Below are 21,328 nucleotides of genomic sequence, written 5' to 3' on the forward strand. Positions count from 1 at the left end.
TTTGTGATCATTTTTGTGTCATTTATGGTCATTTTGTGGTTGTTCTGTGGTCATTTCGTCTCCTTTATGCTCGTTTTGTATCTTTTTCTGCTGATTTTGTGTATCCATAACAAGATGTTTTGATCACCAAGTAAAATACTGGATTGCTCATTATTCTTTTGTGTCTCATTTTTGTAATATTTTGTCGTGTTTTTGTTGGTTGCTGTCTTTTTTTGGTCTGACTTTTGTCATTTGTTTCATGTTTTTGTTGCTTTGTTTGTCTCATTTTTGTCGTTTGTCCATTTTTTGTTGCTTTGTAACTCTGTCTAACTTTTTGTTTCGTGTTGTCACATTTTTTGACATTTTGTTTCTCATTTTTGTCGTTTTGCGTCTCATTTTATTGTTTTGTGTCTCGTTTTTTTAATATTCTGTCTGGTTTTGTCTATTTTTTTTGTCTTATTTGTCCATTTTTTTGCCGCTTTGTAACTTTGTCAAATTTTTTGTCTTGTTTTTTTCTTTGTTTCGTGTCATTTATCTCATTTTTTGTTGTTTTGTGTGTAATTCTTGTAATATTTTGTCTTCTTTTTTGTCTTTTCTAGTCTGACTTTTGTGATCTGGAAGTTGTAATGAGGAAGTGATAAACTGAGGCTGAATGTTGATGAAACTGAACTTATTTTTCTTAATAAATTTCAGGTTGTTCATGATGCTTAGTAAAAAGATAATTCCTTAAATGTGAACATTTTTGCACTAAAACACAGGAACCATTAGGAGTTGTGGTCATTTAGAGGTTATTATGCTGTGGTTTTACTGGTCCGATCTACATTTTTCTCTATTTTCTGACATTTAATCCACCGTACTGTTGTCACGTGCTGATCGTAAAACAGTCGATAGGTTAACTGACAGTTAAATTAATCCTTAGTTGCAGCTTCACAACCAAAAAAATTATAATATTTTTGGTGCTGTATGATAAAACAAGCCATCTGAATATATTAGTTTGGAGTTTAGGTGATTAAAACAGATATTTTTCACTGTTTTCTGATATATTTTCAATACTTTACTTGAGTAATATACATGTTTTATTCTGTTTTAAAGCGTTAGAAAAGCACATCTTAAAATATTTAACAATAAAGTGCAAGTACTTTAACATAAACAGTAGTTTTATGTATGTTGATCATGGAAATAATTATTAAGTCTGTGGTTCTGTTAAAGTTTTCATCATTTTTAATACTTTATTTGAGTAATATACACATTTTTATTTTATTTAATCAGCAAATTCAAAGTTATTTAACAATAAAGTACAAGTACTTTAACTTGAACAGACGATTTATGTGATAACAAGCGTCCCAAACCTGAAATATCTTCTTCTAATGCTTTCGGTTTAACAGTAATCTGTTCAAATTAATGGCAGGTACATTTACTGTCCAACTTTTTGAGGTTTTAAAAAACAAAACATTTGTCATATTTGGCATTATTTTACTATTTTCTGACATTGATACACACCAAACAACTGATACATTAATCCAGAAATAACTGACAGGTTAATCAACAATAGAGAAGAAAAACAGGTCAGGTAAAGCCCAGTTTATGTTGCACTACACGGTAAATTTCCTTTCAAGAAGCCTTTATACTAATAAAGTGCAAGTTGTTATTCTACTTAATATTTAGTATTTAGAAGGTAGTGGGGCTTTCTGTCATTTAAAAGAAGCAGAGTAGCCTGTGATTACTGCTTTAAAATCAAATTAATGGACTAAAAAGTGACATATTTCCTCATCAAGTGCAAGTTCATTAAACTTACCTGTATGTGCAGCAGCTTCTCTGTTAGCTTAGCTTCAGACTTCTTCATAAAGTGTGCTTCTGCTGATAAAATATAAAACTGGCAGCTCCTTGCTCTTGTATAACATCTCTGGCATCTTCATCACCTCTCAGACTCTGTAAATCTACGAAAATAACCCGTGTAGCAGATGTTTTTCTGGTTTAGGTGGCAGTGATGAACTAGAGCCTCAAGTTAGCATGCCGTTAGCGCGCTAGCTGTTAGCTCACGGTAGCCTCCAGAGTTTTGTATCAGTATCAATAAAAAAAAACACGTTTATCGGCTAGAAACATTTCCTCCGACGATTAGGGAAGAATTCCCAAACGTTTTCATGCCTCAGAAGTTTTATCCAGCAGATAGTTTTCCTCCGAGAAGCTAAAAAGTTACTAAACGCCGAGTTGAAGATACGATGCTAGCTGGTAGCCGCTAGTTTTCTCCGTTCGCCATCTGGACTCCTCGATCGATTTCTCCGTCCGCCATCTTTGGTCGGGGACTTCAAAGTTTTCAATAAATGAAAATGAACAAGACATGCGCAGTGGGGGAAACAAACTATATATCTGTGTATGAAACACTTTTCTGCCTTGATTTTTTTGAATTATATAAATATATATAAAAAATTTGTGGGGAAAACACTGTTTACAGAACATAAATAAAATATTTTCATGCTTTCATTTTTTTTGTATTACATAAATGAATATAAGATTTTGAAAGAATGTAAATTACCTCTTTAAAAATATGCATACAAAACACTGTCATGTTTACATTACATAAGAAAATATAATTATATAATGTAATGGAAAATAAAGAAAAGTTTTAAATGCATAAAATGTAATATTTAATAAAGTAATCACAGATCATAAATACAGATTATTCCTGCTTTATCTGGACCCATTATTTATCTGCTTTAAATCCATAATCCTGATTTCATGTGAGCTGCTAGTGAACTACTCTGTTTGGTGAAAAAGAAAACAAGAAAACACTGTAGAGCTGTGGATGTTTACACACACACACACACACACACACACACACACACACACACACACACACACACACATACACAAACACACACACACACCTCAGTTGATCCCCACCAGATGGAAGCAGGAAATGGAGGCTGGAAATTAACCTGCAGCTGAGGTGATATTTCAGCTTTGTGTGTGTGTGTGTGTGTGTGTGTGTGTGTGTGTGTGTGTGTGTGTGTGTGTGTGTGTGTGTGTGTGTGTGTGTGTGTGTGTGTGTGTGTGTGTGTGTGTGTGTGTGGTAAAGTTGTGCCAGAGCCAAACTTTAAGAGTGTAAATAAATCCTCAGTTCTTCAGCTGCTGAGTCTCTCAGAATCTTTTATTCTCCGTTTTCACCACAAAGAAACATCAAATATTCACCCACAAAGAATAAACCTGAAGTTTATATTTGGAAAAACAGATAAAAGTCTTTCTTGTCCCCTTTGAACAGCCCAGAAATACTCAGTTTGATGTCAAACTGGTGTAAGGGGTAAAAAATGTGTATAAAATTATTATTACTATTCTTATTATTTATAATGAGTATATTATCATTACTAGTAGTAGTAGTAATAATAATAATAATATAATTATTATTAATAACAATAATAATATCTTATATCTCTTTTTTGTCCCTTTGTAGTCATTGTTTTATGTCTATTTTTGTCTCTTTGATCATCTTTTATCTCTTTTTTGCCTCTTTCTAGTCATTTTTATCTCTTTTTTGTCTCTGAGATCATTTTTATGTCTATGTTTGTCTCTGTGGTCATCTTTTATCTCTATTTTGTCTCTTCATGGTCATACTTATCTCTTTTTTGTCTCTGTGGTCATCTTTTATCTCTATTTTGTCTCTTCATGGTCATACTTATCTCTTTTTTTGTCTCTCTGTGGTCATCTTTTATCTCTATTTTGTCTCTTCATGGTCATACTTATCTCTTTTTTGTCTCTCTGTGGTCATCTTCTATCTCTTTTTTGTCTCTGTGGTCATCTTTTATCTCTATTTTGTCTCTTCATGGTCATACTTATCTCTTTTTTGTCTCTCTGTGGTCATCTTCTATCTCTTTTTTGTCTCTGTGGTCATCTTTTATCTCTATTTTGTCTCTTCATGGTCATCTTTTGTCTCTTTTTTGTCTCTGTGGTCATCTTTTATCTCTTTTTTTGTCTCTGTGTCCATCTTTTGTCTCTTTTTGTCTCTTCGTGGCCATCTTTTGTCTCTTTTTTGTCTCTTCATGGTCATGTTGTGTCTCTTTTTTTGTCTCTGTGGTCATCTTTTATCTCTATTTTGTCTCTTCATGGTCATCTTTTGTCTCTTTTTTGTCTCTGTGGTCATCTTTTATCTCTTTTTTTGTCTCTGTGTCCATCTTTTGTCTCTTTTTTGTCTCTTCGTGGCCATCTTTTGTCTCCTTTTTGTCTCTTCATGGTCATGTTGTATCTCTTTTTTTGTCTCTGTGGTCATCTTTTGTCTCTATTTTGTCTCCGTGGTCATCTTTTGTCTCTTTTTTGTCTCTGTGGTCATGTTGTATCTCTTTTTTTGTCTCTGTGGTCATCTTTTGTCTCTATTTTGTCTCCGTGGTCATCTTTTGTCTCTTTTTTGTCTCTTCATGGTCATCTTCTATCTCTATTTTGTCTCTTCGTAGTCATGTTGTATCTCTTTTTTTTGTCATCTTTGGTCTGTGGTCATCTTTTCTCTCTATTTTGTCTCTTCGTGGTCATCTTTTCTCTCTATTTTGTCTCTCTAGTCATTTCTTTTACCTTCTTGTGTTCATTTAGCCGTCATGTTGCATATTTGTGGCTGTCACTTTGTCCAGTAATCCCTCCATGATTTCAGATACAGCTGACAGCAGAAACATCTGTTCACATCTGGTCTCCTCCATGTTTAATTCAACGTTTCCAGCAGCAGCATCAGCAGGTTGAACCGGTGTGAACTAATCAGCAGAACAAACTGAAACACATTCAAACACAATAATCCTGCTGCTGCGTCGACGTTTCTGCTGCTTATCTGCAGGCAGCAGGACGAAGACGGAGCGCGGCATTCTGGGAAATGCTGTTTTAGGTGTTAGAACCACATTAACGTCTTCCATCATCATCATCATCGTCATCATCATCGTTATAAAACAGCTTATGGTGCCGTTTTAAATCCGTTCTATTAGAATTATCTGCAGCTGTTTGTCTGAATGGATGAAGCTTTAATGAGCTTCGATAAATAACCTCTAATGAAGTCTGCAGGTTGGGCTGCCTATTAGGAACTAAAGCTGCTGAATCATTCCTGAACGTCTCCAAATAAATCTGTTGTGTTTGCAGCAGCAGAAAGTCTGAGAGAACCTCCAGCTGGAGGACGAATCGGATCAACAAAACACCGAGGAAACATTCAGACTAACGTAAGGTCACAACAGAAAGAAGGAAACCTGATTTCATAGGATAAAAATTCTATTCACTTGTCCTAAAAAGTGTACAAATTAACAGTGAGACACACAAATAGAAGCTAAAACACATACTGATGACATGACGTCCTCGTGTGCCTCATTCTACTCATGAACCCCTGGATGAGCGCCGCTTTGTTGGAGTTCAACCCGGAGAAGAAGAGGGTCGCCCTCTGAGACTTCCTGTAGCAGAGGGGAAAACTCTGACTGTTGTCTGTTCTTATGTACAAACAAGAGCCAGTTTTTCTTCACTCGATCAGTTTTGGTGTTTTTACCGACAGCGTCAGGTAGAGGATCCGATAAAACCTCAAGAAAGCAAATCAAACCAGGTAACGGTCAAAGAGTTCAGGTAAGAAAAGTCTTGAGGTAGTTAAGAAGCTCCTCAATGGACGAGATCCCCCCTGAGACACTGAAGACTCTGGACGTTGTTGGACTGTCTTGGATGACACGTCTCTATGTGGACATCAGGTACGGTGCCTTTGGAGTGGCAGACCAGAGTACTGGTTCCCATTTTCAAACAGAAGGACTGGAGAGTGTGTTCCAACTACCGGGGTATCACACTTCTCAGTTTCTTCAGAAAAGTTTCCTCTATGGTGCTGGAATCGAGGCTCCAACTGATTGTAGAACCTCAGATTCAGGAGGAACAATGTGGATCCTGTCCTGGTTCTAGAATGGTGGATCAGATCTTTACCCTTGTGGAGCTGCTGAGGGGGTCATGGGAGTTCAAGCTTCCAGTCTACATGAGTTATCTGGATCTGGAGAAGGTCTACTGTGTCCCCTGAGGCTCTCTCTAGGGTACCGAGGGAGTATGAGGTACCAGGTTCTCTGATGTGAACCCTTCAGTCCCTGTACAGGCAAAGGTAGAGCTGTGTCCTCATACTCAGCACAAAGTCAGACTGGTTTCCAGTGGGTGTTAGACTCCTCCAGGTCTGTCCTTGTCTCTGATCCTGTTTGTGGTCTTCATGGATCTGAAGGATCAGCCGGGGTGAGGAGGGTGTCTGGTTTGGGGACATCAGGATCACATCTCATTTTGCAGCATATTACAGTAAAGTAGCATCTTATTCTTCTCATTTTGTCTCTTTTTGTTGCTTTCGTGTCTCCATGTGGTCACCTTTTTCTCTCTGTAATCATTTTTCAATTCTTGATCTTTTTGTTGATTTTGTTTGTCTTTCTGGTCATTTTTCTTCATCTTCTTCTCTCAGCTCCTCACATCCACCTTCACGTGTTCATCCTTCTTCTTCCTCTTCCTCCTGGTGTTACCTGTATCTGTGGGGGCGGAGCTCATTAGAGCCTGTTATTCTAATCAGACGGGGTTTTGTCGTGTCATTAACGAGGTGGTTCATTAGTGAAGCTGCAGCAGCGTGAATTCGTCTCGACTCACATTTTTATAGCTTAAAGCCATAAAAACGGCAGCAGGAAACTTTTACGATCGTTTATTTTCAGAGAATAAAAGGGAATCAGAGGAGAGAAGATGAGTTTCTGCTGCTCTGATTTCATCTGAAGGTCTGGAGCTGTGACCAGCAGGGAAATAATCAATTAACAATCAGTAATGTAGCAGCGCCCTCCAGTGGTAGAAAGACAAACTGAGGTGATGAACTTGTGCATAAAGATCAGGGAGGAGGTCGGGCTGGACGGACGGGTCAGTAAAACACACTTCTAACTTTAAACTGCAGACTGTTTAATACGAGACGCCTTTTACATATTTTATTCTAAAGACGCTTCATTATTTATAGGATAAGTTTGAGATTTAACAGTTTATTTATTTTAAAATAAGAAAAAGTTCTAATTTAGTGTAACTAAAGTTAATATGTTGATGCTTTTTGAAAACAATTTAATGTTATTATAAAGTTTGTTCTGTTGTGTTAAATAGCAGAAAATAACATACGATCACAGTAAAAAAAACAAAAACAAAGAACATATCAATCAATAAAACAACAAATTGACCCGTTTTAAAGTATGTAAGTGTGGGGGGGAAATAATTTAGCAATGAAACTTCTGATGTCCACATTTTCAACATTTTGGGTAATTTTTGAACATTTTTTGGTAAAAAAGAAATTTATAGAAAATCAACCAAAATCCATCAAAATTTCTCTGGATTTTGGTTGTTTGTGAATGTTCTTAAAGAAAATATTAGAAGTTTTACTGATAAATATGGAATCACTTTAGATATTTTTAGGATTTGTTTTGGAATATTTTTACTCATTTTTTGAAAATATTTACAATTTTTAAAAAATATCTTTGAGGGATTTTCTTCCTGAAGGTTTTGCAAATTTTCAGAAACTTGGATGATTTTTTTTTCTGAAATTCTGGATATTTTTCAGTGGCCATAAACGAAGACAGAAGGTTTAACTGTCAGCTTAACCCCCCTGCTGTCTTCATTTACAGGCAACAATAATACTGTTAAAAACATGAGTAAAAATCTTCCAAAAAAAATGCTTAAAATATCTAAAGTGATTACACATATATCAGTAAAATGTCTAATATTTTCTTTAACATTCACAAACAATCATCCAAAATCCAGTGAAATTTGCTGAATTTTAGTTTTTTTGTAATTTTTTTTAAATTTCTTTTTCCACCATAAAATGTTCAAAAATTTCCCAAAAATGTAAAAAATGTAGACATAAGAAGTTTCACTGTGAAAATTTTTTTTTTTTTTTTTTACACATTTTCAAACTTTTAAATGGGTCAGTTTGACCCACAGGACAACATAAGGGTAAAAAAAAAGACATTTGTTTTCCTTCTTGTGCTTTTCTTTCTTTCTTTGATCTTTTTTTTAACTCATCCATCCTAAGATCATCATACTTCCACCTCCATGCTTCTGTCAGGACAATGCATCCACTGAGGTTGTCAGGAAAAGTTTGTGTCATGAGCTTTGTGTTTGTTTTGCACATTTCTGTGGTCATTTTGCATGTTTGTGATGGTTTTGTGTCTTCTTGTGCTTCCCCATCAGGACTATACATCCACTGTGGAAGTAAAAAGAGATTTCAGGTCATCGGTGAAACAAAAACACAACCCGTTTTATTTATTCGGTGATTATTTTTATTTGAGCAGCATCAGAAACATCTCAGCCAATGACAGAAGAGGACCATAAATGTGGACCAATGAGCAGCAGGGAGCCTCATCGACCAATCAGAAGAGGGTTCACTCAGCTTTGATGTCACTTTGTTTGAGTGATGATTTCTCTACTTGGTGACGAATAAACACAGCAAAATAAATAAAATAAAACATAAATAGATGAGTTTAACGCTGCGTTCATGTTGTCGGAGAAAACGGAGACGAATGAACGTAAAAATAAAGTTAAAAATCAAATATCGGACAGCGTTTTCTTCATTTTACAGCTGATAACATGTAGAAAGACTTATTTGATTTATTATTGATTATTCTGACTTTTTATAAACATATATTTTGCATGTATATGACATTTAGTTATTGCTGATGTTCATTTTTGATCATAAATTACATTTAAATTTACATTAAATAGGAGGAATTTCTGATGAAGTTTGTTTGTCGAGCTGCAACAGAATAAAGAAAATAATGAATTAATCAGTGCATTTCCTTTAAAAAACTAAAAAAAAGTCAAATATTTAAAAACACAAAATAATTAGATTTTACTTGTTTTATGTTTTTGCAATTAAAAATATTTAGATTTTTGGACAATTTCTTGGAAAATTTGGGTGAATTTGACGTTTTTTTCATTGCTTTAGATGTTTTATAGAACAAATAATGAACTGAAAAGAAAAACACTGCTGAAAAATTCATCAGAATAAACAAAAATACACAAACCAGGTTGTTTTTCACATCAAAAGGTGAAATTTGAAGATTCTTTTAGTTCATTTTTTGCCAGTTTTCTGTGATTTTTAACAGGATTTATTTATTTTTTCTCCATTTTATGCATAAATTTAACTCTGTGTTCAGATTATTTAAATTTTATCTTTTATTGTGAGAAATTCTGTAAAATCTGATTAAAACCTTTAATATGTTTGATGATGAAGCAGACGAAGGTTTACCTGAGATAAATTAATCTGATTACACAAAAATAATTCTTATAAATTAAAGTAGAATAAATCCATGAGGACAAACGAGCAGGCTTTTTGTCTCTTTTTAAAAAATAAGATAAACAGGTGAAGTTTTCCCTGGACATGAAACATGAACGCAGCATTAATGCAAATAAAACCAACAGAAAAAACTGATTTTAACGACAAACACACAAAATAAACACAAAGTCAGCATTTGGGACGTTTCATTAAAGTGCATTTTCAGATTCTTTACAAGCTCGATATTAATAACAACAACAACAACAATAATAATAATAATGATAATAATTACAGTCGCTACACTTTGTACAGTTTAAATAAGAGTCAGCTCAGCCACACAAAAGTTATTGCACAAAAAAACAACAAATGAAAGCCAGCGGCACAAACAGCACCGCTAGTTCAAGTTCAGCGGAGGGAATATTACGGTTAATCTGAGGATTTAAGGTGGAACTGTGGAGACACGACGTGACGGACAGAAACGTTCATTTAAATACAGCAGAAATACGAAGCAGCTTCACGTGGAAACTCGACTTTTAGCTGCGAAACGACGACACGTCTGAAATTCTCAAAGAAAATCTGCGATCACAGACCTTAAATTCATTTAAAAAGCCTTTCTTTCTCCTTCTGTCTGTTTTCAGAAGCAGATTTTATCCAGATTTGTTCACAGAGCTCCCTGTTTAAATGTTCCATGTTTAAGTTTTACTCGTTTCTATAATTTACATTTCCACAAAACTATTCAACCCAAACTGACCCGTTTTAAAGTTTGAAAATGCGGAAAAAAATTGTATTTTCACAGCGAAAACTTCCACGTTTTTAACATTTTTGGGAAAATTTTGAAAAATTTTTGGTGAAAAAAAGAAACATTTAAAGAAAAATGTTTCTTTAAGAATGTTCAGAAAAAAAAAAATCAACCAAAATCCAGAGAATTTCTCTTTAAAAAAATTATTACTTGCCAAATTAGTTTTTTTCCTTTTTAAATAAAACTTGTAAGGGAAAGTTTTAAGGAATTTTCTTCCTGAAGATTTTGCAATTTTTTTTTTATAAATTTGGGGAATTTTTTGCTGAATTTTTGGATTTTTTTTCAGACAAAGGAACAATATTTTTTGGTGCCGTAAATGAGGACAACAGGAGGGTTAATCCAGATGAAAAGTTTCTTCACAGTTCAGAAAATCCAACTTTTAAACACTTTTATGTGCTTTTCAAAGGTTTTATAAACACCTGCAGACTCTGTTCTCCACTGTGGTCCTGGTCGGCTACTGCCAATAAAAAAAGATCCCTTTCTGCACAAATATTTCATAATAAAAGCCTTATAATGGTTCAAGGCTGGCTTTTATTGTGAAATAGATGCAGAGAGGCTTTATTTTTTTGCAGGAATCATTCATTTCCCATGTTGGTTTTATTCTATTTGACTTTCTGATCGTCTTTTTCTGCATCAAAAGCTTTTTCTCAGAACATAAAGAACTAAAAGTTGGAGTTTTAGTGTCTGCAAGTTAAAAGCAATTAAAATGACAAAGCAGACATGATTTGGGATATTTCTGTGTCCTGTGGAAACGTACATTATGATGAATTTATCCTCTGAATTCAGAGTTTTAACTGTTTTTTTCTTTGCTTTTGTCCACACGATGCGCTTTCATTTGAGAATTTACAGACTGATCTCTGAGTTTAACTCCATCATCTGGTAAATATCTGAATAATAAACGACATCACGGTCACTTCTGAACTGAATCTATCAGAAATCAGACGGGGATCAGCTGAGGACAGAGGTTTGGCTTCCATCCAGATGTTAAACCTCAGAAACTCTCACAGGCATCAGAGGAAACAAACTGAAGTTCAGGAGCTAAATCCTGACTGAAACAACAACAACAGTTCTATTGATGTTTGAGCCCGAAGACGAAGCCCAGAGGGTAAAAAGAGTCAAAGTGAAACAAAAACCTGAGCCGTCGTCAGATCGTTCTCTGACAAAACGTTAAAGTTTGCTGCTTCCAGACGCTCAGACGTTCAGGTTCAGTCGTTTCTTTGGGTTTGTTGGACAAAATCTGACAGTTGGAGCTTCAAAAACCTTCAAAAACATGGAAACAGGTGAGTTTTAATGCTGCGTTCAGGCAGAAAACGGAGAAAACGGAGCAGAATTTTCATAAAAATTCACATGAAAACCAAATATCGGATGTAATTTTCTTTATTCTACAGCTAATAACTTCTACACTGACTTATATTTGATGTAATAATATTGATTTTTCAGATTTTTTTGAGCATATTCACATATTGTGGATGTTTATGACATTTAGTTATTTCTAATATTTATTTTTTTAACCATAATTTACACTAAATATGCAGAATTTCTTACTAAGTTTGTTTGTTGAGCTGCAACAGAATAAAGAAAATTAATGAATCAGTCCGTTTAGTTTAATTTAAATCCAAAAAAATCCAAATATTTGATGGATTTAAGGTTCTCAAACACACTAAATTATTGGATTTTCTTTGTTTTGTGTTTTAGTAAACTAAAGATGTTTGGATTCTTGGACAAATTTTGAGGAATCTGATGATTTTTTAAATGTTTTATAGAACAAATCATGATCTGAAACAAAAAAATAGTTTAAAGATTCATCAAAATGAACAACAATAGACAAACTTGGTTGTTTTTCACAGTCCAAAGGTTAACTTTGATGATTTTTCCTTCATTTTCTGTGCTTTTTAAGGGATTTCTAATGTTTTTTTTTATCCATTTGAGGCATAAATTTAATTCAGCGTGTTTATATTCTTTTATTTTTATCCTTTTTTTGTGAGGAACTCTGTAAAATCAGATTAAATATAAACTTTAATATGACTTTCTTTGTTTCACCTCTTAGAAAACTCAAGATCTTTGGACTTTTGGACAATCTGTTGGAAAATTTTGGAGAGTTTGATGTTTTTTATTCTCAGTTTTAGATGTTTTAAAGAACAAATAATTCACTGAAAAGAAAAGAACAGTTTAAAGATTCATCAAAATGAACAAAAATAGACAAACTTGGTTGTTTTTCATCGCGCAAAGGTGACATTTGATTGTTTTTGTTAATTTTCTGTGCTTTTTTTAAAACATTTATCATGTTTTTTCTTCATTAGATGCATAAATGTAATTGTGTGTTTCCATTCTTTCAGGGATTTTGTGAAATCAGATTAAATCTAAACTTTAATATGTTTGATATTAAAGCAGATGAAGGTTTACAGGATAAATAAGGGATAAATGTGCAGATCACAGCTCTTTTTCTGCATCCTCTTTGTTCCTCTTTATGCAGGAAATGTTTGTATTTATGCAAAGTTAAGCTCAACATAATGAAATAAAATGGAAGCAGTTCCACAGAAGATTCTCTGATTGTTTGAGCTCTGAATTCTGATGAAGGAAAAGCACCGCAGAGATGATGCTTCCTGCCTCCACAGTAAAAACTGGAACTTCTGGGCTCTGAATCCGTTCACGAGGAGACCAGAACTGATCATTAACGGTTCATCCATTCAGAAGCAGCTCGTTCTGTCAGAACTGAGGTTAAAGATGAAACTTTGAACTTTTGTTTCTTTTCTGGGAACTATTTTCACCTGAAAGTCTCATCCTAGTCCGGATAAATCCACGCAGAATCAGATTGAACGTCGTGTTTCATCAGCGCTGGGTTTAATTGGCCGCTGGGAGGCAGATTAGCGGCTTTTTCCCTCCGTCTTTAAGATGAATCGACCTTCGGGTTTGGCTGAGAACATTCACCTGAAAATCCAGAGAAAGCTGCAGCTAAGATGCCGTTAATCTGACCGAGTTCCTCTGATGACGTTCATTAAGTGGACGAGAAACGAGCGGAAAACTGCAGCTTTTAGTGGCAGAAAAACACTGAGAAATGCAGGTTATTTACTGCAGAACAAACGTAAAAATACCACTAAAAGTGAAAGTACTCAATAGTGGATTATTATCACAGATGCATCCATGTGTGAGCGGCATTTTTGGGGGAATTTTTATCGTAATTTCTTCATAAGGCGGAATTTAATCTGCAAAAACCTCCACTTTTATAAACTCTTCACATTATGTTTCAGAAAATGAGAATTTTTCACCAGAAATCAGCAAGAAAGACGATTTCAGAAAGACTTCAGAGTACATTTGCCGCTAGATGTGTTCTTTTTGCTCTTTCTACGGCAGATTTCTCAGTTAATGTTGTAAAATCTTCAGATCTCCTGCCTGAATCATCTCTAAGTGCAGCTGAAATGGGTCTGCGTGAGGCTCAGATGAACGGATTCATCTCTAACGGAGACGGAGCAGCAGAGACAACGAGGGACGCAGCGGCTGTCAAGGTAAAATCCCCACGGTGATGTCGCCTCTGGCTGCGTCGCCATGGCAACCGCCTCCCATCCACAGCACCTGAGCGGTTCCCGACGCCGACGCCGAAGGGAGACGGGTTTAAAGAGGAATTCAATATTTCTCAAAAGTTTGTCCTGCTTTTTGTTTGAGTTAAAGAATTTTAAAACGTCTGAAGGAATTATTTCTTACTGATTATTTCACTTTTTACTAACCCTCCTTATGCCTTTAAGATGTCCAAGAAGACGTAAAAAAAGAACAAAATGAGATTTATCATCTTATTTTGTCCAACCAACCCAACATTGTTCATTTAAATGCTGAACATCCACCTGGAACCTGCAGATCTTACAGACAAACCCGCAGATCTTACAGACAAACCCGCAGATCTTACAGACAAACCCGCAGATCTGACGGACAAACCCGCAGATCTGACGGTAAAACCTTCAGATCTTACAGACAAACCTGCAGATCTGACGGTAAAACCTGCAGATCTTACAGACAAACCTGCAGATCTGACGGTAAAACCTGCAGATCTTACAGACAAACCTGCAGATCTGACGGTAAAACCTTCAGATCTTACAGACAAACCTGCAGATCTGACGGTAAAACCTGCAGATCTTACAGACAAACCTGCAGATCTGACGGTAAAACCTTCAGATCTTACAGACAAACCCGCAGATCTGACGGTAAAACCTTCAGATCTTACAGACAAACCCGCAGATCTTACAGACAAACCCGCAGATCTTACAGACAAACCCGCAGATCTGACGGACAAACCCGCAGATCTGACGGTAAAACCTTCAGATCTTACAGACAAACCCGCAGATCTGACGGTAAAACCTTCAGATCTTACAGACAAACCCGCAGATCTGACGGTAAAACCCGCAGATCTGACGGTAAAACCCGCAGATCTTACAGACAAACCCGCAGATCTGACGGACAAACCCGCAGATCTGACGGTAAAACCCGCAGATCTGACGGACAAACCCGCAGATCTGACGGACAAACCCGCAGATCTGACGGTAAAACCCGCAGATCTTACAGACAAACCCGCAGATCTGACGGACAAACCCGCAGATCTGACGGTAAAACCCGCAGATCTGACGGACAAACCCGCAGATCTGACGGTAAAACCCGCAGATCTGACGGTAAAACCCGCAGATCTTACAGACAAACCCGCAGATCTGACGGTAAAACCCGCAGATCTTACGGACAAACCCGCAGATCTGACGGTAAAACCCGCAGATCTTACGGACAAACCCGCAGATCTGACGGTAAAACCCGCAGATCTTACAGACAAACCCGCAGATCTTACGGTAAAACCCGCAGATCTGACGGACAAACCCGCAGATCTGACGGACAAACCCGCAGATCTGACGGTAAAACCTTCAGATCTTACGGACAAACCTTCAGATCTTACGGTAAAACCTGCAGATCTTACGGTAAAACCTTCAGATCTGACGGTAAAACCTGCAGATCTGGCGGTAAAACCTTCAGATCTTACGGACAAACCTGCAGATCTTACGGTAAAACCTGCAGATCTTACAGCTTTCTGATCCTTAAGTTTCCAGATTTCCACCAAACCGTCCTCAGCTGCGTGAAATGTGGAACTAAGCCAAGCTGGTTTTGCATATTTCCCACCTCCAGTGTGTTTCTGGGGCTTGAACCTGCAGCTTTCGTTGCATATTTTGTTGCATATACTACCGTGGAAGCGAGCGGCGCCGACAGACTCGCCCATGAGGAACTTTAGCTTGTAGCAGGTTGATTCTTCTGCAGAGATGTTCCTGCGTGTTTCAGCCTCAGATGTGACGTTCAGAGCGGCGATAAAAGCTGAAATGAAGAGACGCTTTAACGAAGCGGTGAAGGCTGCAGCTGAAATATTTGAATGTTTTCTCAGATTTAAAGTGTTTCCAGCCTTCAGTCCAGCAGGATAAAGACTCAGGAAGCTTCAGACTCACAGCTCTGCATGAAAACACGGCATGTTTGTGTGTTTCTGTGTAAAGTTGTCAGTTTTTGAAAGGCTGTTGGAAGGAAAAGCGGTTTCAGATGCAATCAGAGGATTAAAAGAGCAGCAATGAGGCACGAAAAAATGTCTGAACTGTCAGAAATAAACTCATCATGCAGAGAGGAATCGGTCTGTCTCATTGTGGTGGTTTTGTGTGTCTTTGTGGTTGTTTGGTCGTTTTGTGTCTCTTTGTGGTGGTTTTGCGTCTCTTTGTGGCCGTTTTGTGTCTCTTTGTGGCCGTTTTGTGTCTCTTTGTGGCCGTTTTGCGTCTCTTTGTGGCCGTTTTGTGTGTCTCTTTGTGGCCGTTTTGTGTGTCTCTTTGCGGTGGTTTTGCGTGTCTCTTTGCGGTCGTTTTGCGTGTCTCTTTGCGGTCGTTTTGCGTGTCTCTTTGCGGTCGTTTTGCGTCTCTTTGCGGTCGTTTTGTGTCTCTGTGGTCGTTTTGTGTCTCTTTGTGGTCGTTTTGTGTGTCTCTGGTCGTTTTGTGTGTCTCTGGTCGTTTTGCGTCTCTTTGCGGCCGTTTTGCGTCTCTTTGCGGTCGTTTTGTGTCTCTTTGTGGCCGTTTTGCGTCTCTTTGCGGTCGTTTTGCGTGTCTCTTTGCGGTCGTTTTGCGTGTCTCTTTGCGGTCGTTTTGTGTCTCTTTGTGGTCGTTTTGTGTCTCTGTGGTCGTTTTGTGTCTCTTTGTGGTCGTTTTGTGTGTCTCTGGTCGTTTTGTGTGTCTCTGGTCGTTTTGTGTCTCTTTGTGGCCGTTTTGCGTCTCTTTGTGGCCGTTTTGCGTCTCTTTGTGGCCGTTTTGCGTGTCTCTTTGCGGCGGTTTTGCGTGTCTCTTTGCGGCGGTTTTGCGTCTCTTTGCGGTCGTTTTGCGTCTCTTTGCGGTCGTTTTGCGTCTCTTTGCGGTCGTTTTGCGTCTCTGCGGTCATTTTGCGTCTCTGTGGTCGTTTTGTGTCTCTGTGGTCGTTTTGTGTCTCTTTGTGGTCGTTTGCGTCTCTTTGCGGTCGTTTTGCGTCTCTTTGCGGTCGTTTTGCGTCTCTTTGCGGTCGTTTTGTGTCTCTGTGGTCGTTTTGTGTCTCTTTGTGGTCGTTTTGTGTGTCTCTGGTCGTTTGTGTGTCTCTGGTCGTTTTGCGTCTCTTTGCGGCCGTTTTGCGTCTCTTTGCGGTCGTTTTGTGTCTCTTTGTGGCCGTTTTGCGTCTCTTTGCGGTCGTTTTGCGTGTCTCTTTGCGGTCGTTTTGCGTGTCTCTTTGCGGTCGTTTTGTGTCTCTTTGTGGTCGTTTTGTGTCTCTGTGGTCGTTTTGTGTCTCTTTGTGGTCGTTTTGTGTGTCTCTGGTCGTTTTGTGTGTCTCTGGTCGTTTTGTGTCTCTTTGTGGCCGTTTTGCGTCTCTTTGTGGCCGTTTTGCGTCTCTTTGTGGCCGTTTTGCGTCTCTTTGTGGCCGTTTTGCGTGTCTCTTTGCGGCGGTTTTGCGTGTCTCTTTGCGGCGGTTTTGCGTCTCTTTGCGGTCGTTTTGCGTCTCTTTGCGGTCGTTTTGCGTCTCTTTGCGGTCGTTTTGCGTCTCTGCGGTCATTTTGCGTCTCTGTGGTCGTTTTGTGTCTCTGTGGTCGTTTTGTGTCTCTTTGTGGTCGTTTTGCGTCTCTTTGCGGTCGTTTTGCGTCTCTTTGCGGTCGTTTTGCGTCTCTTTGCGGTCGTTTTGCGTCTCTTTGCGGTCGTTTTGTGTCTCTGTGGTCGTTTTGTGTCTCTGTGGTCGTTTTGTGTGTCTCTGGTCGTTTTGCGTCTCTTTGCGGTCGTTTTGCGTCTCTTTGCGGTCGTTTTGCGTCTCTTTGCGGTCGTTTTGCGTCTCTTTGCGGTCGTTTTGCGTCTCTTTGCGGTCGTTTTGTGTCTCTGTGGTCGTTTTGTGTCTCTTTGTGGTCGTTTTGTGTCTCTTTGTGGTCGTTTTGTGTGTCTCTGGTCGTTTTGTGCGTCTCTTTGTGGCCGTTTTGCGTCTCTTTGTGGCCGTTTTGCGTCTCTTTGTGGCCGTTTTGCGTCTCTTTGTGGCCGTTTTGCGTCTCTTTGTGGCCGTTTTGCGTCTCTTTGCGGCGGTTTTGTGTGTCTCTTTGCGGTGGTTTTGCGTGTCTCTTTGCGGTGGTTTTGCGTCTCTTTGCGGTCGTTTTGCGTCTCTTTGCGGTCGTTTTGCGTCTCTTTGCGGTCGTTTTGCGTCTCTTTGCGGTCGTTTTGTGTCTCTGTGGTCGTTTTGTGTCTCTTTGTGGTCGTTTTGTGTGTCTCTGGTCGTTTTGTGTGTCTCTGGTCGTTTTGTGTCTCTTTGTGGTGGTTTTGCGTCTCTTTGTGGCGGTTTTGCGTCTCTTTGTGGCCGTTTTGCGTCTCTTTGTGGCCGTTTTGCGTCTCTTTGCGGCCGTTTTGCGTCTCTCTGTGGCGGTTTTGCGTCTCTTTGTGGTGGTTTTGCGTCTCTTTGTGGCCGTTTTGCGTCTCTTTGTGGCCGTTTTGCGTCTCTTTGCGGCCGTTTTGCGTCTCTTTGTGGCCGTTTTGCGTCTCTTTGTGGCCGTTTTGCGTCTCTTTGTGGAGGTTTTGCGTCTCTTTGTGGTGGTTTTGTGTCTCTTTGTGGCCGTTTTGCGTCTCTTTGTGGCCGTTTTGCGTCTCTTTGCGGCCGTTTTGCGTCTCTCTGTGGTGGTTTTGCGTCTCTTTGTGGTGGTTTTGCGTCTTTGCTGTTGTTTTGCGTCTCTTTGTGGTGGTTTTGTGTTTTTGAGGTTGTTTTGTTGTAAACTTTATCTGTAAATAAAGTGTCACAGAAACAAGCTGCAGTTTGAAGCCTCCTGAGCTCTTCCGCCTCCGTCTGTTGGAATCGCTGCTGAAAAGCTGCAGTTTAACCACCTGTGGAGGATTTAACGAGAACAAAGACTTTAACAGCAGCGACGTGAAAAAACTCTCAGATTCGGGTCGTGGTTTTTGTCATTTTGCTTTTGAATTCACAAAAACAAAAGCGTAAACTGAGAGAAGACGAAGAGTTTTGTGACCGCGGAGACGTGAGCAGATGGTTGGGTTCTGGAGCTTTTCCAGCAGTGAAATCGTTTCCTAACACACAGCGAGAGGCTGCAGGAAGCTTTGAAACTGTAGTTTTTCTGTTTTCCTAATAAAAACCATCATTAATGCATCACAGCGGCCTGATTTGAACTGGTTTTAGTGATGATTTACTTAACTAAAAGCGATAAATGACTTTAAATTAACGAGCTGCGATGAGTTTATGAGCAGTTATTGATTTCAGGATCAGGTATTTTAGAGAAGTGCTCCATTTAAATGACAGAAAGCGTTTACTTGGTGCTCATTAATTATTTAAAACCGCAGGCGAATGGCTTAATGTGCACTTAGTGACAGATATTTTTATTTTATTTCGTTAATGCACCAATAAATTAAAATCAGGAGGCTGAATGCTGGCCACTGTCATGTTCCCCACTTCATTTACTGTCAGAGAAAGTCTGTTAATGAGGGAAAGTTTTTGCTTTTTTAAGGTTTTACAGTGAAACTCTGTCATGTAGCTCTACTCTGCCTAGCAGCCAAAATCTGAAACATCTCAGCCCAGTATGCCAAACAAAAAACCCTGTAATCTGATGATGGATTTTCAAATTAAAGGCACAGATTCTTGTTTTTTCTCAGATTCTGCAGAAAACTGCCTCCAGACGTTTCACATTTAGTATCAATCGGTTTTTTAGCTTTTATTTTGAAGCATTAAATAAATATTGGTTTAGTTGGAGGCAGACTTCGCACGGCTAAACGTCGCTGTATGTTAGGAAGGCGGCGGCTCAGTGGCTCTTTGGTTTGGGGAGGCGAGACGAGCCAGAGGTTCTGAGTTTTACCCCAGAAGAGCCGCTGGTTTCTGGGTCGCGAGGCGGCCGGGTCGCCCTCAGAGGGGCGGGGCTAGAGGAGAAGAGGCGGAGCTTGGAGGGCTGAGGGGGCAGCAGGGATCTTCCTCTCCGGTCACCTTTCTCCTGAGCTTTCCCATCATTCTCTGCTCCCGGCGGCGGCAGCGTGGGGAGTCTGTCGGCGGGGGCGTGGCGAGCTGGAGGTGGAGCTTGGGTGGGCGGCAGCGGCGTTGTCAGTGGTTCCTGGTCGTCCTGATTGGAGGAGTGAAGTATCTGTGACTGAAAGACAAAGAAGAGAGACGGAAAAATGAAGTCAGGGTTCAGTTTGTTTGCAGAGGAAGACAGAAAAGATCAAAGGATAAAATGCTGCAAAATAATCAAAGAAAATACACAAAAAAACAAGAAATATACTTAAATACTGTTGATATTAGACAGAATTTCAGATATTTCACAAATTCATTTCTGACATTTAAAGGACTGAACTACAGCGTGAGATTAAAGTAGACATGTTGAGCTTTTAACCTGCTGGATCACCACGGTAACCGATGCTGCACAGCTGGATCACCACGGTAACCGATGCTGCACAGCTGGATCACCACGGTAACCGATGCTGCACAGCTGGATCACCACGGTAACCGATGCTGCACAGTGTGATCAACATTTTACTGAACAAGTTTTTAGGATTTTAGGACTAATATTTAAATTTGGCTCATAAATTTGTAACGTTCGTCTTATTTTTCTACTTTCGCAGCGTCTGTATTTATAAATGTGAATAAAATGGTTTAAAATATCTCTAATTCCTGCTTCATTATTATCCTATTTTGCCTGTTTTAGAATTTTATCCTGTTTCACAAGTTGATTTTGCTCCTTTTATTCTGACTAGTTTAAATATTAATGAACAAAACAAAAAGAAAAAGCGACTTCCTGCTGCGTTTTACTTCACATCATGGTGACAGTTTGAGTTTGACTCCACATTTAAAGTCTCAAAATCAACAACAACTTTTAAAATAACATAATAATAAAGTGATTTTCTGATTTGAATACCATAAAATACACTATTCTGACTTTCTTTTCTCCGTTTGTGTCTCTAAACTTCAAATATCGGTTCAAGATATTAATGTGGGAAAACATCAGCGAAGAAATGACTGAATGAATCCACGTTGGAGGAGAAAGCGTCCAGCAGGAGGCTCCACTGAGTGAGGACATGTGGAGGTTCTCAGCAGAACAGGAAGCTGCAGGAAAGATTTGCTGGTCAACACTGACACCTGGTGGTGGACGGTGGAACTGCAGCCTGAGTTATAGATGATGTAGGATGATGTAGGAGATAGAGGAAGAAGATCATCCTGGACCTCATGAAGGAGGATCCATCTCCACTCAGATTCTAGGTTTTTGTTTTTTTAAACTTCCAGGAAGTCACAGCGTCTCTTTCCTCTCCTCCAACAAACTGCTGATGCATCACAGATCCTTCAGCCCCTGGAGGTCCGTTAGACGAAGAACAGGACTGCAGCATCACTTAGCTCAATTATTAAAATCAGCACTGTGATGAATAAACATGAGGCTGATGCTGGAACAACGGAGGGAGAACCAGGAGCTGCAGGACGAGGGATGAAAGGAACAGAGCTGACATGTTCAAGTTTGGAAGAAACACGAGCAGACATCTTCTAACCCAGAGCCGGTCGTCATGGCAGCAGGTTGAACAGATCTCCAGCTCCTTCTGATGGATCCTGAGATGATCCTGATTTAAATAGCCCATCCACAGAGTCTCCTCCTCCTCCTCTTTGTGTTGGTTATACATCTCTGTGCTTTACTGTCAGGACTAAGCATCCACTGTGGTAGTTATCCAGAAAACCTCCAGAAGAAGTCGTCCAGGAGGAATCGGTTTGTTTCCATAGCAACGTTTTTCTACGTTGAGGACTGAAGTTGCTTCTAAAGGTTGGAC

The 21,328-nt window shown here is 38.9% G+C and overlaps 2 protein-coding genes across 8 annotated transcripts in view; both read right to left on the minus strand.

Moving 5' to 3' along the window:
- Positions 1-8,220: 8,220 nt before the first annotated feature.
- LOC127531204 (uncharacterized) lies at positions 8,221-15,282 on the minus strand. Its single transcript, XM_051940011.1, has 5 exons — positions 15,275-15,282; positions 14,469-14,930; positions 14,280-14,342; positions 14,217-14,237; positions 8,221-13,985 (listed from the first exon to the last, which is right to left on the minus strand). The coding sequence occupies exons 1-5, from the start codon at positions 15,280-15,282 to the stop codon at positions 13,823-13,825; spliced, it is 717 nt and encodes a 238-aa protein (XP_051795971.1). The 3' UTR covers positions 8,221-13,822.
- Positions 15,283-17,700: 2,418 nt separating this feature from the next.
- LOC110956641 (serine-rich coiled-coil domain-containing protein 2-like) overlaps positions 17,701-21,328 on the minus strand; it is a 42,706-nt gene continuing 39,078 nt past the window's right edge. For 5 of the 7 annotated variants that reach the window (XM_051939509.1, XM_051939508.1, XM_051939511.1 and 2 more), the window contains one exon: positions 17,701-19,668. In XM_051939509.1, coding sequence (XP_051795469.1) covers positions 19,330-19,668 — 339 coding nt within the window. In that variant the 3' untranslated portion in view covers positions 17,701-19,329. The remainder of the gene's footprint in view (positions 19,669-21,328) is intronic. The other 2 variants (XM_051939513.1, XM_051939512.1) reach the window with 1 other exon arrangement.

Source organism: Acanthochromis polyacanthus, chromosome 19, assembly GCF_021347895.1.
Source record: "Acanthochromis polyacanthus isolate Apoly-LR-REF ecotype Palm Island chromosome 19, KAUST_Apoly_ChrSc, whole genome shotgun sequence".
Taxonomy (NCBI): Eukaryota; Metazoa; Chordata; class Actinopteri; family Pomacentridae; genus Acanthochromis; species Acanthochromis polyacanthus.